Source organism: Pelmatolapia mariae, linkage group LG1, assembly GCF_036321145.2.
Source record: "Pelmatolapia mariae isolate MD_Pm_ZW linkage group LG1, Pm_UMD_F_2, whole genome shotgun sequence".
NCBI classification, from domain to species: domain Eukaryota; kingdom Metazoa; phylum Chordata; class Actinopteri; order Cichliformes; family Cichlidae; genus Pelmatolapia; species Pelmatolapia mariae.
In genome coordinates this window covers 37,616,497-37,642,860 of record NC_086227.1, presented here as the reverse complement: position 1 = coordinate 37,642,860, position 26,364 = coordinate 37,616,497, and the positions used below count along the sequence as shown (strand labels likewise).

Genomic DNA, 26,364 nt, shown 5'->3' with positions numbered 1-26,364 from the left:
CATTCAGTGCAACAAACATTTCTTAGCAGTATTACAGTCAATGCTAACAGTACAGGTGGGACTAAACAGACCCCAAATGATGTGATATTGTCACTTCAGTACAATATTATTGTGATTCTTAACATTTTGCAATATGTTGAGTATTGCAATACCATAGATTGCGATTTATCACCTCTTTTCAACTGCAAATTATGTCCTCAAAGATAAACTTTGTTAATGTCCATTTTATCCAATAAAAAAAATGCAAATTTTCTTTCTCCAAAATAAAATTGTCACGCTTACTAACAATTTAACTAAAACCTGCAAAATATTACATTCAAATGATTATCTCCGTTGTGCATATTATAACTAGACTAGGAATTAAACCTAGGTCCTACCTGGCAGCTTTATATAATTGTTGGTATTAAGAGTCAGGCCCAGTACTGAAGAAACTTTGCAAAAACACAACAGGAATCACAACTTAACTATAGATCCAGTTACAAGATGTTCTGTGTAGTGTTGGTCTTATTTACCAGAGTTGGGCTGCCCATGCTTGCCGGGCCGCGCTGACTCCCATCCATCTACAGACTGAACCTCCAACAGGTACGAGCTTTTGGTCTCACGGTCAAATACGGCCTGAGTGTAGATGAACCCCAGCTCTGGGTCGATACGGAAATACTGATGGTCCCCACTGCGATCCTCCAGCAGGGAGTAAGAGATCTGGGAGGTGGGGGCAGACACAATTATACAGAAGGCCAGATGCTAAAACTGAGTTAATTAGTGCAAATTTGCACAGCAAGGAAGAAGACCTCTTGAATAATGAAAAACAGAATGAAAATAATACAGAGCAGAAATTCAAAAACATTCATTTCAACCAAGGTTGCATCATTACTCTTTACAATGATTTGTGTGTTTCTGTGTAAACGTGTGAATTTGTTTTCACCTTGCCATTGGGGCCCAAATCTAGGTCATTAGCTGAAACCTGGAAAACCAAAGCTCCCGACTCTGCTCCTTCAGTGACTGAGGCCTCATAGATGGATGAAGTAAAAAAAGGGACGTTGTCATTTACATCTGGAGAGGGAAGAAATACAGATAGTGCACAGAGTTAAATAAAAATGCTTCGCCATTTGAGATCTACTGGATTTAACAGAAATGTCATAGATAAGCGATGGGCTTTCTGAAGGGGACAAGCTAGTCTTACTTTTCACACTGATTAGCACTGCTGCTTCAGAGGAAGAAAGAAGGTATAACCAGGGCTGCACATAAGTGGTCCACAGGTGCGCGTTCGCTGTCAAAATAAAAGACGCGCACCAGATAAGACGTTGCAACGTGCATTTGCGTACATAAGATTTTCTGGAGGAGGATGGACATTTGTTCAGAACTCTTAAAGATGTCGAAGAAGCAAGCTCTGTAAGCAATTACTTTGGTGTTCCCCCACCTCCAAAGAAACGTCAGAAGGAGTTTGAACAGCAAAAGAAGCGCGTATTCTCTGAATTTCCCGGAATACGCTCTTCTTTTGTGGTGGTAATTGCTTACGGAGCTTGCTTCTTTGACATCTTTAAGAGTTCTGAACAAATGTCCATCCTCCTCTAGAACATCTTATGTACGCAAACGCGTGTTGCAACTTCTTATCTGGTGCGCGTCTTTTATTTTGACAGCGAACGCGCACCTGCGGACCACTTATGTGCAGCCCTGGGTATAACCCTGCAGAGGACATTCCTTTCAGTGTGGAGTTTGCATGTTATGCCCATGTCCTGTCACACTACACCCTCCAAAACATACGCACATATATCAATATCTATATATAGCATAAAAGTCACAGAAGTTTAAAACAAAACAAAAAAATCTTGGTTCAAACAAGATGAACTGAGGGGCTACAGCAGCGCTCAGTGTAAGATAAACTATGTTTATTATGTACAGTAAGTCATGCAAAGCTACTTGAGTCCAAAAAAAGGAAACGTAGAGCTGGAAATGAGCACAACAGACCTCTGACATCCTCACCTGCTTACAATAACTTAAGCTCCCTTTTCTCCTTCAAAAACAACTAAAGAAACAACAGTAGTTTTATTCTAATTATATTTATACAACTGGTGATTCACTGGCAAAAATACTTTTCGTTTCCTACTTTCCACATGTTAGCGTTTGACTGCAGTTTGGCAGCAGTGTTTCTGGGCAGCACCAAATGCACAGAGCATATTCTTCCTCTCCTAGTTGCTTTACGTTTATTTGTACAATTAAGATCTTTTAAACCTACACTTATATGCTTCTTTAAAAAAACAAAAAAACAAAAACCTCAGATGTTCAGAAATACTCTATAAATCTTGATCATTTGTAAATGGAATTTGTGTTAGAACCACTGTAGCTCCAGTACAATAAAGTAGCCTTCATGTCAGTGTCAGGTCACATGGAGCCACATGCAACAAACTTTCAAACAATCTGTTTGTAATTAGAACTTCATTTTATTTTGCTCTGTAATTAGCTTGATTTTTTTCCCACAATTTGCATTGCTATTAACAGGCTACTGCAAAGCACTGCTGCTGTAGACAAAAATGAAGATAAAAAGGTCACTTTGTTTTTAAACATCTGTAAAAATAAATAAATAAAATAAAACACATTTTAATCATTGTAACAAAACTAAAATGAGTGCATCTGTGATAACTTCTATCAGAGTATTAGAAACCCCTGTGCAGTGCTGTTTGGTCTGTTACCTGAAGCATCTCACCAAAGTGGCTCTTTTCCACTTTATAATGCAAACATAATATAAAGTCATGTCAACTGAAAAAACCCAAAAACTTCCAGTCAGATGAGGATTTGGTTTGACTACCCTTTGGTGCCAGGTGTTTTCTTACAAAGGACCATCTGGAAAATTGTCCTCGAAAATGGAAAAGGGCAAGCAATATCTGACAGGTGACTAGATGAACCAGCTGTCTATTACTGTCCACCACAGACTAACTTCAACCTACTGGATCAATGAAACACAAAACACAGAAAGCACTGAAAAGGAAAAACAAGCTGCAGTCTGAGGGGCTTTGAAAGTAAGCAAATTACGAGTCAAGTATGCCAATTTACCCAAACCATCTGTGGTTTCTCTGTAAGCTCACTGTAAGCTCACAGCTTTAAGACTGGCAAATCTCGCATGATTATGATGCCATAAAATCTTCTAAAAAACAAAAACGAAACAACTGGTTTGCAAAGTAACTGCTTTTAACCAATTCTCATCATCATAAGGGATGAGTATTAGCACAATGGGACATAACTGTTAGTCTCTTTGCAGCGTAATCATGCTAGTCTTTATATTTACTGTAACAGCAACCAATTATATCTTTGCACATTTTTCGATATCGCAACTATTTTTCCCCAGCTGGGGACAAAATGAGGATCAAAGCGTGCATTAGAGCACTCAATACTGGACAAAAAAAATGTTGTTTTTTTTCACATCACTTACCTTGAACCATAACAAAAAGAAAGACAGAAAGTTATAACCCAAAGGTTGAAACGCAGGCAATACCAAGAACCAGTGAGGAGGCGCACGAGAGCTTACGTTTTCCTCAACAGCAGATTTTAACACAGCTGATTTAAGACCAAAAGCATTACAGAAATGACTTGAACAGAGCCACGCATTAAATCTAATGCTGCTTCATATACCTTTTTTCTTTCTCCTTTCTTCTCAGCAAATGTCTTAATCTATGAATTAAAAATGGGGCCTTAAATCCATTACAGACCTCCCTCACTTCCTCAGACTGACTGCCTCTGGAGAAGTCAAAGAGCTTTCTTATTAAGACAGATAACGGGAAGGAGGGGTGAGCGAAAAGAGAAGAGGAAAGTCGGGAAAAAGAAAGAGAGGATCTGTGAGAATTAATTATTTCTTACTGGATTAAGACCAGTTCGAAATGGAGTATGTGTATGTGTGCGTATGTGTGTGTTCATGCACGCATGTTACAAGGGAATTCATAGCTCGTGTCTGGTCAGCAGGGCATTACTATTAACTGCAACAGACCAAACTAATAATGGTAGAATAAAAATGATAGAGAAGTGAAGAGTGACCTTTCATTGGAAAATGTGAGCTTTAAGTGACAGGGTGAGATCTGCAGTGGCAGCGAGGCACTGGGGTTAAGCATATATATGTGTATATATCTATGCTCATCCCTCACTCCCAAAAGCTGTCGAGTTCTTCAAAATAATTTGGATTTGTGTAGGTTTAAACAACTCTACTGGAAAATTGGAGCTCAATTGGCAGACTTCGGCCGCACTGCCATCTCTATTCAGTCTTTATTTTCTTCTGTGGCCTCAATTTAGAAAGGACCAATACAACAACAGATCAATGCTGAATAACAAGACAACAATAATAATCTGAACAATGAACTTTTCTACTGTACTGAGTCAAAGCATACCACAGAAGATGAGAATGCTCAAAAGAAAACATGTTTTATCAGCAACATGCATGTAGAGCTGCAACTAACTGTTTTCACTATCAAATACACAACCTGTTTCCGCCTCACAGTTTAGTTTGTGCGACTGGTATTGTAACACATTAACTAAACATCAGAGTCATACAGCGACACTGCATTCTTCAATTTTTTAGTGTTAAAAGAGCCCGCTGGGTTTAACAGAAACATTATGGCTCTGGTAAATTATAAAAAAAGGTCTCTTTGACAGGAAGTAAAACAATAAAACACTGTTATTAAACCAACAAATGACCAAACCATCACCTTCATGTTCTTCTCCCAGCTGAAGAACTGAAAACCATGAAGGAATAGAACAACTCTGCTGTTGTATACCGAGTGCTGATCACATACCCACAGAGTGTGGGCAAAGTAGTCATGAACTCTGAAATTTTTAAGTGCAGACTTATAAATAATAGTGAAGTACTAGGTGTGTGCTGCTCTCTGACCATATTGCTTTATGTGCCACCGCTGGCTTTCTGCAAGCTGTTTATGTGTGTTTGCTACTCTCTCCCCTCTCTCTGCTGCATTTTTTCATAACACATTTGTTCCTATGGACATATTTTTCTTTTTGTACTGTCAGATAACAATTGACAATGAAATGCTGATGTTAACGAGGTCCATTAACTACCAAGTCGCTGCCTTGCACCACTCAAATTGGGATTTTTGGAAGTGCAATGCTGACTGACAAAATCTACATTTACATGATTTTAAAAACAAAGACTGTGCTGAGAATCTATTTGTATTTACAAGTTATCAAGTTAGAAGCCACCGAATGTCTCATTGAACACTGTACTGTGAGGAGTATAGTATACCATTACCTAACTGTGTGATATTTAAATGGTATCATACGCGATCTTTAATTCAACTTGAGTTATTTTATTGCAAACAAATGACTGTGTAACTAATAACTGATGAAATTACTAGTAATGTTATCAATTGTGTTGATGGTAAGGTAGAAAAGAAGATACTTTAGGAGTTATTTGGACTTATTTCCCAAAGATGCATAAAGACGCTTATTGTAAAGTATTTTCTTGATTTTATTTTTCTATATCTCGAAAACTCGAGAAAACTCAAGAAATTAATTCTGTTTGGACCTTATTTTATGCAGCCTGACCAAAAAAACGACTCGACAGGCATTTTTTTGTTTTGTCACAGAACAGAAATTCATTCCTTTGCTGAACTTCCTCTCGCTAAATTCTTACCTGCTTCTGATTTAATGCATCTTTGTGACATTGTCCCTGTACTTTTATTAATTATATGTTTTAACAACATTGTTTTGCTTATGTTTACTGTTCACTTAATGGGCATTTATTAAAGGCATCTATTGTTAAAACAGTAAGTTTTAATAAATAAAATGTGACACATGGAAGGCTAAATTATTCCACAGGGCGAATGTTGTGACAATTTCCATGAGATATCAAATAAAATATGTTACATTTGGAGATTCTAAATTAAAATAAGAAAGCGTGAATAAAAGAGGGCTTACCAGTGACATTGACATAGACTGTCGTGAAGGCAGCTAGTGGTACAGCAGCAACATTCTGAGCTCGAACCCTCAGCATGAAGTTCTTGGTGGTCTCGTAGTCCAGGGGCTCTGCCACCAGGATAGATGCCGAACCATCCTCTCGGTTGGGGGTCAAGTAAAAGCGAACTGGCATGTTGGTCTCCGGGACCATGCCATCCTCCAAATTATAAGTTACTCTGGGATCTCCAAGAGGTGAAGTGGCTTTGATCGTCTTTTTGGAACAAAGATAAGAAAAGAGGGAAACAATAAAGGCAAAATATCAAAACAATGGGATACCTCACTTTTTTGTCTGCATGACACCACCACAGAGGGGCTGTCACATAAATATTAAAATCTCCACAAAAGGAAGTTTACTGTAGCCTTCATCCATGTCTGGGAAGACTGTCTTTGAAATGGTCAAAGTCCACTAGTGGTTCCTCAGAAAACTCAATAAACTGCACAATAAATTATTTAATGAACTTTTTTTTCCTCCTTGTTCCCATTAGATAAAGTGTCACTATAAATGAATTACTCTGACTCCCTGGAAGTTGTCTTACCAAATAAACGATTGAATTCACATTTAATACCCACAACAAGGTTTGGGTAATTATTTGCCTCCACGTGTCGTTCTCATTTTCTCATATTTGGAAGTCACCCATAACGATTCTACCTGAGAGATGACCAACAGCACAAAAATCCAGAAAACCAACAGCAATTTGCATTTGGCAAATTTTTTACATGTTTCCAATTATGAACTCTGAGAGCTGGAAAAATGCTAAATTCCAGCAGTGACCCTCAGGACAGTAAGGGAAGTGTAAAGAGCTACTGCTGAGCTCCAATTGAAGGGTGCATTACAAATAGGGGAAAAACGATCTGCCCAAATGGGAAAAAAGCATTTTACAGCCCATAATAATGAACACTAAAATAATAGAAAGTCTCAAACTGTTACACTAGACAACAACCCGCTGAAATCTTGTGGGATGAAAGGGAAACACACTCTGCTCTTCATTCTGCTTTCTCCATAAACTAATTAAGGAGAAACTATTCAAAGCTGATGCCACATACACCCCAATTAAAATCAAAAATGCCATTTCGGGCACGATGCGGCTTGCCTATGGGTGACCTAGCTGTATCCATTCAACCTGCAGAGCATGGCAGCTACAATAATGAGACACCCTGCGAGGCATGCAGAACTAGCAAACATGTCTGACTACTATATGCCCCGATTTAGGACATAAAAACTCAAAATGTCCATGGCAGAGATTTAACAACCCACCGAGAGTCATTTTATCTTTGCTCAACGGTCAAATCAACACTGATCTGCCATCTCGATTTATACTCCATACCGCAGGGACCACGCTCTGTATGCCTCCCTTTATCAGCATCTCGAACAAACACAATTAAACACACACAGTGCCGTATAAAGTATTCTCCCGTGTCTTTTTATTTCGCCCCTTTGAGTTTAAATATTCATCATAAACTTTAATGGATTAAACTGCTTTCAAGAGAGTCTTAGAAAATACTGTTAATGGCATGAAAAGCCATGTCCATAAATAACAAAGTGCCGTTGACAGGATACATCTGAACCACACAAGCAATGAATCAACAGATTTAAGGGTCTTTTTGAATGTCTGCATTTTTCTGTAGCTGTGGTTCCTAAACCTGTAGCTCCACTGGCATCCCACACACTTCCTACACAGTTACACTCTTTTGTTGTTGCTCACCATTAAGACCGACTGAATGCCTTAAAAACACATCAAAGCTGTAATAAGATTGTGAGGGAAGACCGACACAAAACAGGCCTCTGCTCTCCTCTCCAGACACGTTTGAAAATAAGGCGTTTAGGAAGGGATAACATCAGGATTAACATGCAACAAACATCTTTGGTCAGCAATAATCCACAAACTTTGCATAATATGTTTTTAAGCTTGATGCCACGATGCCAAACAATGATTTTTTTATGTTGTTTCATAGTCTGTACACTCTTTTATCTTTATTTTTACTAAAACTGGGCCTTTTTTCTCCAGTTTCTCCAGTTTATACTTGTGCATAAAAGCAGTATTTCCACATAACTCCTTTATTATTGAAGACCAAAGTAAAAAGCCCGCTGAGAAAATACCCACTAAAACTTTTTGAAAAAAAAAATTGTTTCCATGAAAAATGGATTACAATGTAGCAGGGCTTTGTGTACAGAAAGAATCTGAAAACACTAGCATTATACATGTGATAATTGCCCCCGAAAAACGAGCAGGAACAGCCCGACTGCCAACTAGACACTAGATGAGTTTAAAACAAAAAAAGACAAAAAACAAAATGTTGAATTTTAAAATCAAAGTAAGTACTCCTTCAAACAAAGAAAAATAAAATGTATAAATATGGATTCATGGCATGTCAAGAGCATCTTTTACATACATGTACATATCCCACTTCACATGTACTTGACATAAACACAAAAAGTACCCACTTGTTCATATATATAAAACATACTGTGTAAGTACTGATATCTAATCTATTTGTGTGCTCTGGAGGAAGAGCGCACACTATCACAAAGCAACACCAATCAAAAAGTTGGTGGTTCAAAGCCTGACTCCTCCGTTCTGCATGTGCAAGTCTCCTTGGGCATCCATCAGAATGAGTGTGTGTGTGTGTGTCTGTGTGTGTTTAGAGGAACAGAATAAAAGCTCAGTAGGAATACATGTGTGATCAAGCGAGTAGTAGAAAGTGCTTTTATTATTCAGTAAGAGTAGAAAACTATAAAACTATATAAAAGCCAGTCCATTACTTTTTAGTGATTAGATTACACAGTATAAACTAATTTATTTTGCATATTGTATGTCTGGTTATTTGGTCAATTACTATAACTTCATTCATTAAACTCTTTCAGGTTTAATGCTGCAACTGTTTATTTTGGTGCATTCTTTCACCACAAATAAAGACAACCATCTCTTTAACATTTATTTTTTGATTCAAGTTGTCTTTTGTAGGAAGTGCATGACACAGCTATACACATTCATATCTCAAGAAATCAAGGGCATTTTATTGGTGGTAATGAGGGAGGGGCAAAGACTGCATTCCCCATTCAGGTTTATCCACACTGGTTGAAGAGCAGAGCACACTTCTCCAAGCGTTAGGCCGATTTATCTGTTGTGCTGTACCAGACAGTAGAAAGAGAGATCATGTTTCTCCAATATTAGCTTCTCTTCACCTCTTCATCTTTACCTTACATATAGAGAGCCCCAAAGCAACTGGTGAGAATTGCTAATGTATAAATAAATTTGCACTGAACTGAATTCAAACCCATATGTTTCTGTGCAACCCCGGAGCAACATACCACGATGGGTGTGTCCCGGACGGTGTTTTCTGGTATGACTACGTTGTAGTTGTCTTTTTCCCACTGTGGAGGCTGGTTCTTCACATTGGTGATGGTAACAGCCAGCTCCACTGAACTGCTCCTGTTTCCCCCATCTGTAGCCACAATGTCTCTGGTAATGTAGGTCCTCTGTGGAAAGAAGTCCACACAGGCAAAAAGACGAGAAGGGGGAGAGAAAGTCACAAGATGTTGTATTCAGTGTGACCGAGGGGTGCGTAATTGTGGCTTCCTTACAGACGGAAGAACAATGTGAAACTAGATCAAACTGATTTCGGCAACCAATCCATTTTCCTCACTTCAGTGCAGGGTGAAATCGACAGTAAGCTGCATTCGGGTAAACATACTTAAAGATAAGTGTATTGATTGAAGGGCATGGCTCATTGTCGAGCAACGGAGGGGAATGGAGTTTTGCAACCCTTACAAGAGCAATTAGCTTTATCCACTGCAATCATAGGAAATGATCTGTTCTGGTAAGTAAAGAGAAAAAACGTAACAATACTCTGTAACCCCAGTGTGAATGAGCTGTCATTATTTGGGAAAGTTTTGTCCAGAGCCTCGTGGTTTATGAACCAAGTTGTGGATGTTATGGGCAAGTTGTAATACTTCAAAGAAATTTCATAATTCTGAGTGAAATAAAAGCTTTTCCAATAGCAATATTTATTTCAGTTACAAAAAAAAGCACTTTTTATTTCAATCTTTGCTCTCAGCAATTAAGACACTGAGGCTGTCATGCTGGCAAAGGATGAAGTAAGCATGTAGGCATTGCCTGGATCTGTTCATTTGTACTCATTAGTAGGAAAAAAAGTTTATATTTTCAAACAGGGCCATGTTCTGGCGAACAATCCAGTGAAACCAAAAATACTGGCTTGGTTCCAGAGGTCAGTATAAGATGCAAGGTGCAGAGGTTACAAACATTCATTCGTCTTGGCACTGGAAGATGGTGCGCCGCTGATTTTGGGGCTTTTATCACTACAGCACTCATCTGAGGTGCAGACTTGTTTTGCACAGGCTACGTGGCAATTTCCTCTATTGCTTGTTCATGTTCCCACCAAGATTGTTTTTCTTGTTGGCAGTGAAGCAGGCAGAAGCAGTGAAGTGAGAGAAATAACAGAAATTCTCCTGCAGGCAAAGAAAAAGGCCTTAGTGAAGACATTATCACAATCGCGGGCTGTGGTCTGCTGCTGGCCACAGGACTTCTGCCCCCTCACGGTCAACAAATAAAGGGCTGGAATGCAAATGTACTTGGATACTGGAAGAAGTAGCTTAGTTTAGTTAAAATCTGAAGTTCCCTGCTGCCTTTTTTAGAGTTCTCCAGTAGAATTATTAAAGGAAGTCTCACAATTTCAGAGTTTTTCTATCATTTAGAATAGCTTGAGCTTGAAGCTCCAAGGAATCCTGCAAGATAAGTAGCTGCATAGGTTATTCATGTGTTTGCTATGCATCTGGAATCCCGTTATAGACTTCCATAGGAACGGAAAACTGTACGAGTTAAGCCTTTTAAAAAATTGCAAATGGTATCCAGAACATAGCTAAAGTGTACCTGCGAGATGGGTTGGTTAACATACACCCAGCCTGTCAGTGGGTTGACCCTTAGGTACTCTGGCTGCTCATTAGACATGGAGTATGTGATGGCTGCATTGGTCCCAAAGTCATCGTCATGAGCCGCCACCCGTAAGAAACTAGTTCCAATCATAGTATCCTCACGGAGGAAGTCTGTAGGAGAAGAATAAGAAGAAGAGTGCTTTGCAATTCAGTGGCTCAAGAGACCTTAATTTGTAGTCTTTGATATTGCATCCATCAGCACAGAGGGCAAGAGAGAAACTCGAACTTGAAACAATAAAAAACAAAAAACAATAAAAACTGTAGACAAACTTTAGTAAACAAAAACTAATTAAGAAAGGAATTCAGCAATTTGACAACAAATATGAGGCTTAAACAACCAACAACAGAAAGCAGAAAACAAAGACAAAAGAAATTCCCCAGTGACATGAAAAACTGAATACATGAGCAATTAGTAAAGAGCTCCAATTCTGAGTAGCAGTATCTCTGTAATACTAAAAATTCTGCCATCATAGGAATACTAACACCAACACTGTTAGCTCATTAGCGTCAGTTTTTCTTGTCAAAATAGGGAGAGTGGTTTTTTTTAATCTTGTTTTTAATCTATATGCATGTGCTTTCATTCTGCGATGCAGCATGTCGAGCTAATATCTACTGACACTCGTATCTGATGTTCTCAAACTTGGGACTGTTGTCATTCTGGTCCAGAATGAGAATGTTCAGCTGACAAATGCCAATCAGCGGGTCAGCCGCCTGGTCAGTGGCAGTCACTGTCACCGCGTACTCCCTTTGCCGTTCGCGGTCAAATTTCCTGGCCGTCACAATTACTCCTAGAAAGACAGAGATAACAAGGTCGATCAGATAGCTGAATCATAGCAAACACTGCTTGGTCTCGTGTCCCCCAGAGTACTTGTAATTTAACACTAAAATGATTGCCTCTGCCTGCCTCGAAGCTAAACTTTAAACACAGTAGGGAAGATGAGAGGCACATTACGAAAGAAAATGAGACTTTTTCAAAAGTAGTTATTGTCAAGTCCAAAGAGAATTGTCTTTATTATTTATTTTAGAAATGATTTTTAGCAATGTCATTTACAATATCTCATGCTCCACTGTTGCTACTGAATAAAAAGCTCCATAATATAGAAACATATTAATGCATTATAACTTTTAGCTCAACTGCAGGTAAAACTGCACAACAATTCAGTCCAATCTGCAGATACTATTTTTTATATATAATGAATCAAGCTGAAATATGCCTGAAATAAGCTTAATAATCAAAAACCCAAAGTGGCGCGTGTCCAGCACTTTTTCCATTTATTCCCTGCACAATATCGACCACAGACTGACAGACTGAAAGGAACATGCTGTAAAATATTATCCACGTGGGATAAAAGCATATGTGTTGTTCTGTATGTGTATGTGTGTGCACACGAGTGCTTGTGTGTTTCCGTACCGGTTTCTGGGTGTATACTAAATGCAGGCACAGTAGAGTCTTTGTGCATGAAGCCATATGTGACCCTGCCATTGGAGCCTTCGTCAGCATCCACAGCATGAACCTGCAGAACAAACGTCCCCGCTGGCTGGTTCTCCAGGACGGATGTGCTCTCACGGTACTGCTGACACTGAGAATGAGTGAGGCAGGGAGGACAGGTGGGAGGAAGAGAAGACCACAGGAGTGGAAGTGTGAAGAAACTTAGATCAATACGCTATTCCATCCAAACAGTCAGCAAAAGTGTGTGGGAAGTTAAATGTTGAAAGGACAGATTTAAAATTACTACAGTAGTCTTTTACTGGGGGACAAAAAGTGTAATGTTGAAAATAACCATAGGAAAGAAAGTGGGAAGCCTGTGCCCAGCAAGTTTTCTTTTCTTTAAAAAAATATCCGCTTTTGCTTAACCTGTTTAAAGCAGAAGTGGTTGATACTGGGGTCGTGGAACAAATCTCAGATGCCATTAGGCAAATGCTCTCAAAAGCAGTTTAGCAATGTGTTTGTTGTTGCTTTTGTGTTTTGAAAAAGGTGAATTTTTTGGTGTACAGTGTGCATGTTTACTGCTAAGAGCCTTCAGCAGCGTTCAAGGAAATAGAAAACACAAAAAACTTCCATATACGGAGAACCCAGCACTCCCAACATGTGTGGATCACGCCCTGGAAGCCTCGTAGTAACCAACGGCAGGAGTGCCCTAGATATCCTACGGTCTATCAAAACACAGACCCGACAATGTGAATTAAAAAACAACAACAAAAAATGTGTTTTAAATGCTCTGTAGGCCTGACAGTCTGACCCTTGAGGACACATTCATGGTGGGGTGAAAAAACAAAAAAACAAGAAAAAAAAAAACACCCAGTGGGTTCTGGGGAAGAAATGCCATCATGCTGCTAATCTGACATGGAATTCTTTGGGCTTGGACATGGGACTCATGCACTAAAGACTTTCAGGGAACAAGCAATCATAAGATGTCTGTGTAGCTTCTCAGCTATCCAGGTCATGGTAGTCTAAGTCGCTTTCTTTCTAAGCTCTTTAGAGTAAGTTACAATAAAGGTTTACATACACTGGGCAGGAACGTCATGGTTATTTGGGACTTATGGTGATTTCTTTGAACTTTTCTTTTTCCAGCGTGAAATAATTGTTCAGCATGCATCTTAAATGACTTTAAGAAAACAAGAATTGGATGTACTTAAGTTTAAAATGGGACAAAAGTATACATACAGGCTCAAATACGTACATACACCAACACTAACCTTTGGTTAAATGGCCTTTAGCAAATCAGGCCTCAACCACACGCTTTTTGTAGCTACAAGCAAGCTATTGAGATAATTCTGCCTGGATATTTGACCACTCTTCTTGGTAGAATTAGTACAGACATTTGGTTGTCCATGTGGGTAGCTGAAAACTTGGTGAAACCTTCCAGCAGTTTTCAGACCATGGCAGGCTTGAGCCTTTGTGGCTCCTGGGTTGTTCCTGAACATCCTAACCATTTTCCTTTCATCTGAGGCTGACTGTTATGGTTTTCGTCCATATCTTGGCAAAGTAGTGACACATCCAAATAATTTGTACTGTTGAACAGTTGTTTGAGATTATGATCTTGGAATCTGCAGTTGTTTAGAAATGACTCAAAGAGACCTTCCCGACTTGTGTAAATCTACAGTTCTTAATCTTCACTGAGTTCCATGGACTTTCCCTTTGTTGAAAATCCCAAATAAATTCCCAAATCCCCAAAACTTGTGCAACTCATTAAAGATGTATGCTATAAAACCACTTCACCTTAAGAAGAGTTCAAAGAGATTAAAATTAGCCCCACATTACCATGACATTGATGCCCACGATGAATGGATGTAAACTTCTGACAACAAATGTATAAGTCATAATATGAAAGACAGGTCAGTTTGATACCAAAGTTAATGTTTCTGTGCAAGCTTGAGATCAATGAAAAGAAACTGAAAAGACACATGTGTAAGTGGTCCAAATAGGACTTCAGGATCGATGCAAACGTAGCAGAAATTCCGAGGGTGGTGTATGGGTTCAAAAGACTTTAGACCTTTAAGAGCAAAGAGGGAATTTTAATAAGGACATCTTTTGTTACAGTCACAGTAACAGAACTTTTTGATTGCACATCATCTGTGTGCCTGTGTGTTTGGAGTATCTTTTGAAAGACAGATAATTTCTCCAAACCTTGTAAACTTGGCAAATGAACTGAACTATGTCAAAGATGGACATAAACATATTCCGAACATTTACTTTCGATGTAGACAAGCTCCAACATTATATTTCTAAAGATTCTATTGTAATTGCTGTTGGATTCTCTGCACAGCACACTTCTCTTTTGCCAAGTTACAACTTATAGATTCCCTGTCACCTTGATGTTTTGCACTGAGGTCAAGGTAATGTGATTGGGAAAAAGAGGTAAGAGGTAATTTTTTGGACTATTCAACCATATGTCGTGACAAACAGAGATCTGAAAATAAAATAGAAGGCAACTAAACAGAAATCTACAGTTATGACACCCATGTCGGCACTATTAAAGCAATAATTCCCTGCAGATAAAACTGCCAAGAGGAACAGCAGAAGAGTTTGTGCATAACATTTATGGCACTGTGTTTTTTTTCCTCTCAAAATGCTTTTAGAGCCATGTCTTTTTGCTATAAAATGTGCAGGATCTGCTAAATATGAAAGAAAAACAGAGAATACACTTAAATTATGAATCATTTGCTGTCCTCGGTTTTAAGTGTTGGAGGATCTGGAGTTTCCCAAGGGAAGGGTGATATACTGTATATACCCAGGAAGTGAATATTTTAAAATTAAACTCTAAAACATTAACACTACTCCCTGTTTAACACCGCACGCATTCTTGGAGTCATCATAGAGAGTTATTCAGTGCTGTCAGTTCTTTGCGTGTTGTAAGGTAGCTGCTCCCTGTTGGCTAGCTCAAAGATTTTGTTAATCACAGAACTTGTCAGACACATAAGGAGCTTTATTATCCCAATTTAAGCACCATTTCTGCCTTGCTCAATTTATCTTTATTGTATCTTTTTCTGTGGTCTTTTAACTTTCTCTCTTATTCTTTATCCATCAAAAATTCTTATTTTTTTTTTACCTGTTTCACTGGAGCATTGATGTTGATGTACTACAGAGACAGAGGAAAGAGAGAAATACCTCAGTGCTGCTGGTTGATGTGTTCCTTTGACACCTAATTAATTACAGGAGGGCTTTGTTAAAGTTGTCTCCTGTTACCTTTACTCCATGCCTACTCTCATTTTTTCTAGCTCATCTCCACTGCCACCCATTCTTCCATCATCCAGCTATTTTTTCATTGTTCTTCCAAATTTGTTTGCTTCCATAGATTGTATTGGCACTTTGAGGAAGATAAGAAGGTCTGGCTACAAGCATCTAATTTATCAAAAGGGTCAAAGTGTCATTTGTTAAAAAGTTGTTAGCCGACAAGAAACGAATCCTCAAGAGGTCAGATGAGAGACTTCGTATGGAAAAACACAAAAACAAGCCTAAACACAAAAAAGAGATGTCAAAATGTGCACTGAAATGTGCAACTTTTTTTGCTTTAGCTTTTTCGAACTACCACGATTTATTGTGAGTGACAAGCAGGCTCTGTTTGCTCACGAGGAAATGAGATACAAATAGGTCAAAAAATCACTGAAAAGGAAGATTTGGTTACAAAAACAAACCCAACAGCCTGTAGAGGTGAGTCAGTTTATTCATCAAATGCAAGCAGCGAAGCCTTCTGCTATGCCCGACCAGCTGTCGGGCCACCCTACATTTTTAGCTAAGATGTAGACATTTGTATTTGAGAAATCAGAATTAGGTTAGTCGTGAACCAGTACTTGTGAATGGCCATCATTTAAGACCATACTGTGACACCTTCGTAACAGGACTTGGAGATTTTGTTGAACACCTTTTTTCTCCAGACTTTTGCTTCAGGACCTCAGCTTAGATAATTGTCATTGGTTTTCCTTTTCCCTCAGTGTTTAGGAAGATAAGGTGTGTTTTCCATATCATGTATCATAATGGCATGCTCTCATTAGTTTATGACATATGCAATGTTGTTTAGAAACATAGTTTCTGTTGCATTTATGTGAGGTTTCAGCTATGTAAATACATGTAACATGTATACTTCAGAATATCACAAATAAAAAAGTCACTTGTTTGTTATAAGCAATATAATAAGTAACTGTAATGATCATAAGAATAAAACTGTTTTAACCCTGGAGAACCAATGGGGTCGGCTCTGACCCCATGGGTTCTCCAGGGTTAAACCTTATGTGTCCTCAGCTCTGAAGCTAATAAATTGCCTCTCTGAACCTTTTTGGGGAGTAAGAAGAGTCGGAGAGTCTTATGTTTCTCCAAGAACTGGGAAATTTCAGGCTACATTGTTGTCTCAACACTGAATTTGGTGAATAACCTCTGGGTGACATAAGTTACAGCACTCCTCCCCTCACCTGTTTAGTAAAGACAGAAATAGAAGCACAGGTAAAAGCAGCAGAAACAAGCTTCCTGTGTGGCAAGGAAGTACTTGTAGCAGGTAAGGAGTGAACAACTGTGGGATAAACCACTCACACTTTTTGATCTCTCTGTTTCATTATGGAGTCCATATTTAAGCTACTAAATATGTACTGACCAAGAAGGCAAGGCATTGGCCATCGCGGACTGGATGAATATAAAAGCACATACTAAATTCTGTAATGACATTAAAGGAAATAAAAATGCAGTACTGACATGAAGGCTACTATAGATGTGGCAGACTTCTTCCTTTGAGCTTCTGCTCCTTTACAATAAAAGGAGACAGTGGAGGTGTGGGCAGTGGGAAGAGAGCAACTTGGGATATAGCAGGAAAAAGTGGAAGACTTAGTGTGCTGCTGCGTGACCCAGCAGAAGCGTAGAACAGGTGGGCGGGTGAATAGATGACAGTGGGATGGGATTTGGTATGTGCTTACGGAGGAAAAAGTTGCTGAATCAGCACTTTCAAAGTTGGCTTGTTGGCTGGTTGTTTGATCACGCTGCTCCAGAGTTGCCCTTTTTATTGTTGTTTTTAAAACTGTGCCCTTTGAGACATGCACTGTCCTGTGTTTTATTCAGTTTTACTCAATATGTTCTGCTTCTATAAAACACTGTATATGAGCGCAGATCAGAGAAGTACTAAAGCTTTAAAAATAAATCTAATCAGTTTATGTAACTTTATGCTCCTGGGAAATGCTGGAGCCTCCACTCTGTGAGATCTTGCTTCTATGTTTCACTACCTCTCTGCGTGCCTCTTGCTGCCTCTGTCTTGGTCCACTGATCCAGCCCTGAGTTCCACAGAGGCTACAGCATGTTGTAAGATTGGGCATCAAAACAAGATAAAAGGGCCTTTCTGCTTCAGTGTCCTGCTGCTGGCTTCTAGTGACACAGGAACCACCGGCGAACCTCGGATGTCTTCACTAACTGAAACGCTAATGTACAGCAGGGTTTTTCCCAGAATTTCCTTTTATTTTTCTCTATTTCTAGACACTAAAATGTTTTTTTCTGTGATCATTAATTTTTATTTGCTACATTTTATTTTCTTTTAACTCCAGGTTTGTGTGCTTTCATCATTTTAATTCTTTTTGACTCAGAAGAGTCGTTTGGGGGGGTGTCTGGGGATTGTCTGTCCATTGCACACAGCTTTCTGCCAGCAGGGAAAAAAGAATGAATCATAGACTTAGAGTACGGTATGATGCCAGCAGAAGATTCCTGAGAGAGACAATTGAGCATACAGTGCACATTAAAAAAAAATGCCGACCAGGAATTCCTCTCTTCTTTTCTGTCTTCTCTCTTGGCTCTCATTTTGTCGCCTGTCCCTCTGTTTCTTCTTGAAGTGGAACGAAACCCCCACCCACCCATGAGAGAGTGAGCCAGTTTTATTCAGCATGGCCCCGCTCCTAATCTTGGCTCTCGATACCTCGAGGGGCTTGAAAAGTCATCCCATTTAAAACTGAAACATGGCTCGTAAAGTAAAAAAAAAAAAAAAAGCAGGTGGAGATGTAGCACTTCGAGAGTGGCTCGGTCGGGATTTCTCCCACGTCCCTTGAAGCTTTAATTAAAAGACCATGAAGATGTAGGAGAGAGATGAGAGAGCAGATATGAGGGTCAAGCTCACTAATCGCTCCTCCAGAGAGGAGAGATAGAGGCTAATGAATAGAGGAGATAGAAAGACAAAGACAGGGAAACAGGAGTGGAGGAGAGCTACAGGGGATAGGCAGGCGCAACAAGAAAAGAGTGAGACAGAGATATATTTAGGAGAAAGTAAAAGAAAGCCTTGCATGGCAACCACTGTTTCTCCTGCCATTGTTCAAGGGTAGTGGTGTGGTTTGGAAGAGCCCCTCCCACTGCTGTTCTCAAACCAGTAGAAAGAGAAAGACTAAACAACATTTAATGAGGCGACTGTGGGTGAGGGATCATCTTACCTTCTCAAAGACAGGCTTGTTATTATTCACGTCGTCCACTCCAACTATGACCTGAGCCGTGGATGACAAGGCCTGAGGTCCGCCTGAGGCATTGTCATCCGTGGCTGTAACATTGAGGACATATTCAACACCCTGGAGGCGAGGTGGTGGGCTGGAGCGCAGCCGGATCAAGCCTGCAACCAAACATAACGATGACAGTGGTTAACACACACACACACACACACTCATTACACTCAGCTGGTTCAATTTTGAGTTTGAAAAAGTATATTGTCATTATAGCACCCAAACTGGTAACATGTTTGTTTTTTTAATTTATTTTCTCCTGGAGCTAAAGTGTCATAAAATCTATTTGCATAATAGATTAATTATCCAAAAAACGGCTACCACATATCAGGGAAGGTAATTAAGTTATTACACAACATGGCATGTTTGACAGCACGACAGGATTTAATGGACAGTACTTAATGCTTTTTTACCTATCACCTTTCCTCATTTCCTTTCCTTCTTTGCTTTCCTTTTCTTTCTTTGGCCTCACCATTATGTACTACAAAAACCACGGCTTATAAAAACTATAACAACTTCTTCTGCTTCGTGCAATAGAAAAAACATTCTAGAGAGATGAGTTTCTCTCCAGTGTGGGTGAGACGTAATTGTGTTCTGTCTCCATTACTTCACAGAACTAAACATTCAGACCACTTACAGTGCAAATAATGATATTGTAACAAAGACACACATCAAGGTCTCTGATGTGTTTGATGTTAAGCGAGCCATTGTTTGCTGGCACGAGTGGCCAAATCACTGTGGCAACTTTTTACTGGCAGTGAGTGAGCGCTATCAAATAGCAGTGATGGAATTTGTTTCAGGCTACAAATGAGCCTAAATGAGTGTAAACATATCATCTTATTAGCAACAACTATAAGTTAGCTTTCTTTTAGATTTAATGTAAACTTAATAGAATAGATTTTACCAGGCTTACCCCAACTTTTGGGTTAACATTTCTAATGCAATGTGTATGTCACGCAGGCTTAAAATGATAATCAAGGCTGAACTGACAGAGAAACATTTTTGGAGACCAAACAAAGGCACAAAGTTTTTATGTTCCTTGTTTTGGTGATACAGTGAAGCAGTTTAACACTTCAGCATACACAGATAAAGTGTGCCAGCTTGATTGGAGGTAAACTCAAAAATAAAATAAAAAACATGAAGTCTTAGGACAGACACATTTGATTTCAGCTTTTCTTTTTTATAGCGGTACATTTGAAAGTAACATTGAGAAGCTTTAGGCGACACTTTATAGACAAATCCTAAGTCTTTGTATTTGTTGCTTTTTCCCCCTACACAATCTGGAGTTGAGCAACCAAACTTGGTACATAGGTAGGTCTTAGGCCCCTGTAGGTTTTTATCTGTATCAGATATTATAATGTCATCATGTTACCTAGCAACCATCTAGCAACAGGCTATAATGACGTGCTTTTAGCGTTCACAAGGCCTTATAAAAGCATCATTTTCATTCCATGACATCTAATTTTTATCCACAAAACAATATATTATGATGTATTTGGGCTGCCTGGCAGCTACTTTGCAATATAAGTAACTAAGCAAAATATAATTATATAGTGCTTTTTTCATACCAATCACAAAGAGCTTTACGGAGGTGTCAGTTGAAAAGCCAGTGGGCTAAAATGACTCAGTTTTCAGTCATTATGCACCTACAACACCAACAAAAGCATCATCTGTTTTACATTTCACAATAATAACATCTCATTAATATCCACAACAGTTGATTATGATTATGTTATCATATTTTCTAACCTTGCAATGGTTAGAAAATATGATGGCCTAAAGCATCTGAACCTAAAACATCTTATAAATGGGTTGTATAATTTTCATTTCACAGCCAACTGTGCAAACAAAACAACACTGTGGCATGGACATGTGCATGATTAAGAAACGTGTCAACCTAAGTTACCACTTGGCATTAAGAGTGTAGCTCGACAATTACATTTTTATACCCAACACGAACAGCGAATGTTAACGTTAGCTTACAACGTAAATCGTTTCTAACACATGCAATGCAACCAGCTGACATCACCCAAGAAAGCTGCACATGGCAACCAGCACACACCACCGCTTAAAACCAAGTAGTCAATATCTGTTGTCCGATATAAGAAAGGTCAACTGTGGACGATGACAGAACAAAATAACTCTGTCCTGCCTCTCGCTCGCACAAATGACACTTCATCTCAACAGCAGTATTTTTTAACTAGACACAGAGCATTCCCTGAGGTTTTAATAGACTTTCAATAGACTCACCAAAATAACATTTGCTGCCTGATATTATAGTCTTTAAACAAATGAGCACTTTATTTAGAAAAATGTTAACTACATTAGATGGCTGGGAGTTTGAACAATATTGCAGCAAAGTGATATGAATGAGTAATCAAATCATACTGGGCACTGAAGTAAAACAACCGAGAACATCATTTAAAAATCTTCACAAAATAAGTAACATTAGCCAAATTGTGAGGGGAAAGACATCACTTGTGAACAAAGACTTTCTAATTTCACTTTTGAGCTCAGGGATATTTAATTAATTATGGTTACACAACATATGAATAGTCGGATTGATTGGTATTCCCTTCTAGCACCTTCATTCTGGCATTCCATTTCATCCTCTGTCTTTCCTTCTCTTACTGACCCTCTCTTTCAGTCTGGCGTAGGCGTCTCATCTGCATCCCACTCTCTGCTCTGAATGACTCTCTTCCACTCTGTATTCATCTCACCCTTTGGTGTTCTGTTTACTTTGTGTGTGTGTTTATGTGAGTGTGTGTGGGCTCAAAATGTGGACACACTTATTACATCCTCCTTATCTTCAGAGGCAGGGGCAGGTGCTATCGCAGACATGTGTTCATTTGATTGCGATTTCCCAAGAGACACTGCAATTGGAATCATATATACACTTATAATAGACACACATGTACATGTATGTGCACCGTACAACCTTGTGTGTTTACCAGACCAACAGGACAGATGAAATGGAGATGTGCACAGGAGATGTGCGATTTTCATTTTAGTATATTTTATTTTGTGTGTGTCTGTGTGAGTGTGTGTTCGAAGTACACAGACATGTATGACATGTAGAATGAAGAATTGCACTAAGTGATTTCTAGAACACTCTCTGGAAATGAATGCCACCAGAAACAAATCATGAACAAGAGGAGAAAATGTTCTTTTCTATCAGAGTTAATGCCATACAAGCTGATTTTTGCACATGTACAGTATGTCACTTCTGTTTGTCTTTGTGTGCGTGCTGTTTCACAAAAGATTTCCATGGAGGGGGTATCTGCCTCAAGGTGTTTGTCACAATAGCTGGTTCCCTGGCATGGATGTTCATGTTTAAGGCTACATGTAGGTGCATGTGTCTGCAAGTGCCTGTGTGTGTTTGTGTACAGAAAAGAGATAACAATAGTCAGGAAAGAAAATGTGGTGAAAAATGAAATGAAATGAAAAACGATTACTCAGAGATAACGAAAAACAAAGCTTTGACTCTAATTATGTGTGTAATAAACACCTTACACTGCAAAATGGGTTTCTATCAGTGCAGAAATGGTAAAGAGACTGCATTTTTGTAAAATATCTTTTCAAAAGCACTGAAAAAAAAACAGCAGAAGATAAACTAATCTAGTGTCTACACAGCCAAGCAACATATAGCTTCCTTTGTTTTTACCAGTGCAAATATGATGCAAATACCAAATGAATGTTGCATTTAATATGTAATTTTGACAAGATTAAAAAAAATCACTCACACTGCATCATGGGAAGCCATCAGCGGCCTAGACCTATTGCAGCATAACTAGGGAAGGATTCGGGGTCACCTGATCCAGCCCTAATTACATGTTTTATCTAAAAGGAAAGTTTTACGCTTTAAGCCAAGTAAGAAATGGCTCATATAAAAAGAGAAGAGGGGGAACAGAGGTACATGCAGAAATGTCACAATCAAACAAATAATGCTGGAATTATGTTGAAATGCCAGTGAGTGCAGGCTTAGAACCCAAATGCAGACTTAATAAAGAAAAAGAAAACCTTTTATTCTGTCAATGTGAAGTCCAGAGAAAGCACAAAGCCCAGAGGGGAATGACAAACTAAAGCTGATAAACAGGCAGGGAACAAACTCCAAAGAAAGCACATGTGAGAAGGCATATTAATGCTCACATGCTAATGGCTAATGAGGATTACATAGAGCTGGGATGAAGTGAGGCACAGATACACACAATCAACACAACCACAGGGGAGGAAGAAAAGCTAAATGTAAGACACAGGGGACAAATAGCTACCAAAGTAAAACAGGAAGTGACTAACAATAACAGAAACAGGAAAACATGAACACATAAAGGAAATTAGAGGGAGAAGACAATAAAGGAACAGAACAACACACTGAAGGAACTAAGTAAAGCCCATAACCAGAAGTGAAGTCTGCATATATAATGGAATGAATGACAGTCAGGACATAATGAAACCAAAACAATGAAACAGTAAAAGAAAAGATGACTAAGTACTAAAACAAGAAAAGTACAAAGACCCGACTGCAAACTTAACACACTGAAGTAAACACACAACTAACAGGAAGCAAAACAACAATAGTCCAAATCGAAACTACAATTCAATAACCATGTAAAACAAACTGACCACAAAACAAACTTCCACAACAAATCCCACAGATGATGATGAGAATTGTGACTATTTTTCTAAAAACTTCCCGGATGCATCAGATTTTCATTTTAAGAACAGTGCATTCAATGCATTTGCACTAGAAATGTATATAATTATGTTAATTTGTTAAAGATTAATTCAACTAGTGTCAGAAAACTAGCTCCAACTCAATCCAATAATTAATGAGATGGTAAATACACAACAGTAATACATACTTCATTGTACACACATTTGCACTTGGTCGGTAATTAAAGGGTACTTCAATGAGTCTTCACCTCTCCAGCTCTTCCCTTAGCTGTTATTTCGTTTGAATTAATTCACAAACTGATAGGGGCATCTTTTACAACCAGCCATTATATTGTCACGGGCCTGCACAGCAGCGAAGTGAACAGTCCGACTTTTTGATTGGGCAGTGAAATTTCTTGAAAAAGACCTTTATGCCAATATTTCTAGCAATTACAATAAAAAGCATTTAACTGTCCCCCTTTTTTTCATGTTGTAAAAACAAAACAAAACAAAAAACGTTGGGAAAGGACAAAATTCTCCATCTTATTATAAGGTTAAATATTCATACTGACATGGACAAACCCAACAATGAGGCAAGCCTTTTTAGTATAGCTATTGTATGAGATGGGAGTCCCTCACAATTATTGCAGGAAAGGTTGTTTTCTTGTATTCCAAGCCCAACTTTTGCTGGTCTTGCAGTTCAAGACCAGCAAAAGTGTTTTAATTATAGGCAGGTTATTCGATGCTTGTATTTCTGACTGCCAGCTGAAGTTTGGCCATTTCAGAAGTTAAATGTATTCATGGCTAAACCTTCCACCTTGTCATATGAACACCTTTACTGTGTGGGACAAAAAAAAAGAAAAGAAAAAAAAGAAGAAGCAATTTGCTCATACTCTAGAAAGACAGTAACCTAGATGGTTTTCTCTGAATTTCTCATTATTCCAACCCAAATAGGCTATTGTAGGGTGCGTGGCTGGGGCTGATAGGGGTTGCATTGTAGAATTGGCTTACGAGAGACTGAAATACAAAGAAAATAAAGAAAGAGGTACAATGAGACTAAAATTAGAACAATTGTTTGTTACAAAAAGCAAAACAAAACAACCAACTGGGGTTGATGAAAACTGGGCGCAAAGGATAAATAAAGTATATATCTATTTAAATGCTAATTCTGTTAATATAACACTTAAGAGTGCCAATTTGGCTGGCAAAGGCTGACATATTTTTCTCGTTAAGTAGAGCCCCAGCAATCTCCAAAGTCATTACAATTCATCCTCTGGAGACCCCGAATTCATGTTAATTGGCCATGGCACTCAGAGTAGCCAAGAGGTTAAAACCAGATTTGGTTGACTTTACCAAGCTTTGGACATATTCAAAGAAACCCTTAAACATGATTTTACATCAATTGTGTTTCGTTGTTGAAAGACATCTTCATGTCTTACAATCTGAGCATTTTTCCCCAAAATTTGCTAATGTCCTTAAATAAACCCTTGCTTTGCAGTGGTAAAGGCAAACATACTAACAGCAGCCACACAATGTTGGTAGGGCAGAAATGGCAGCAGCTGTATGCAGATTCCTAATATGTGGGACTCTTTCAGACCGTGAAGTAAAAATTTCAAAAACATGTATACCAATGCGAAGGATGCATTAAGAGTGTAAGCACTAGTCCACTCTTCCGTCTCTCTTTCCACCCACACTGCTCCAACAGTGCTGCGTAGTGCACTCATGCTTAATGAATTGAGACAGAGGGCCAGATAAATGTGACCAGTTCAGTAAAGGCAGCGGGCAGACACAGAGAGAGGCTATAGCTCGCTCACCATGTTACACATATAGGGATCACCGGAGGCGCCCCTTAGTCTGATCCCTACTTTACTCTGCTTCGGGTTGGCATAAACATCTAATAGGGCCTAAAAGCCTCAGATGAGAGAAACACATGCTGGGTAAGTGGTTGAAAATGGGACATGGAAAAGGTTTTAGGACATTCTAAGAACAAAGCATAAAGCGAGCGTCTGTTCTAATCTATGAGATCTGTGTCCCTGTGCCATTATGGGTAATGGCAGGGTGTGCATGTGTGTGTCTGGTAGTGTTCACTGGCCTGTATGTAGATCTATACATCCTGAACATTCATACATGTAAACATCTGGATTTTCTGAATCCATGTTCAGGTTTGCTTATATTGCAGTTAGGGTTTTTACCATGCAAGTATATGTTTGTCAGATTTAGATCTTATTTCTAACTACATACTTGAATATTGTTGTACATATACACAAAAATTTTATGCACGTGTGCATGTGTATTACTCAAAAAACTACAATGAGTTTGACACTCTCTGTATGTGTGCGTGTTTGCTGCCGTTAACAGGGCCAGCACATATCATAGTCTACTGGAGATGGAGAAGATGTTTCCTTGTGGGTCAGTAAGCATCCGTCACTTCACATGAAGGCAGCCAGGAGGGAGGAAGGATGAGGACGAAGCAAGGGGTGAGTGAGACACAGCAGACAAAGGACACAGTGGGGTGGGGAATGGAGGACAGAGGGAGAGAGGAAGCACTTCCTCCATTCGGCATCATGCAACAAAATCCAGGCTGGAGCCAGGAGAGATGAAAAAAGTAGGAGCTTTAAAGAAGAGTCAGATGTGGAATAGCGAGGGAGAGAATAACAATATATTTGCCGGGGGGGACCAGGGAGAAGAATGAGGGCAAAAGTATGTGGGTTTGTTACATAAAGCTGGGATCACACACAGGTCAGCGAATCAGACCCAACACAATAGACAGAAGGCAAGCGGTTCAAGAGGAAAGACTAAATAACAGATATAAAACAAGACAACACTATGACACACTTACCTAAGAGGCTTCACTGAAA

General features: G+C 39.0%; 1 protein-coding gene across 1 annotated transcript in view; it reads right to left on the bottom strand.

Annotated features, from left to right (window-relative positions):
• Window positions 1-26,364, bottom strand: part of LOC134631753 (neural-cadherin-like) — a 307,958-nt gene that overhangs the window by 160,183 nt on the left and 121,411 nt on the right. Inside the window, exons 8-15 of the mRNA XM_063480307.1 lie at window positions 18,791-18,963; window positions 12,312-12,480; window positions 11,518-11,688; window positions 10,839-11,011; window positions 9,260-9,427; window positions 5,911-6,160; window positions 923-1,050; window positions 513-699 (exon numbers count right to left, since the gene is read on the bottom strand). Of these exons, the coding sequence (XP_063336377.1) occupies window positions 513-699; window positions 923-1,050; window positions 5,911-6,160; window positions 9,260-9,427; window positions 10,839-11,011; window positions 11,518-11,688; window positions 12,312-12,480; window positions 18,791-18,963 (1,419 nt within the window). The remainder of the gene's footprint in view (window positions 1-512; window positions 700-922; window positions 1,051-5,910; window positions 6,161-9,259; window positions 9,428-10,838; window positions 11,012-11,517; window positions 11,689-12,311; window positions 12,481-18,790; window positions 18,964-26,364) is intronic.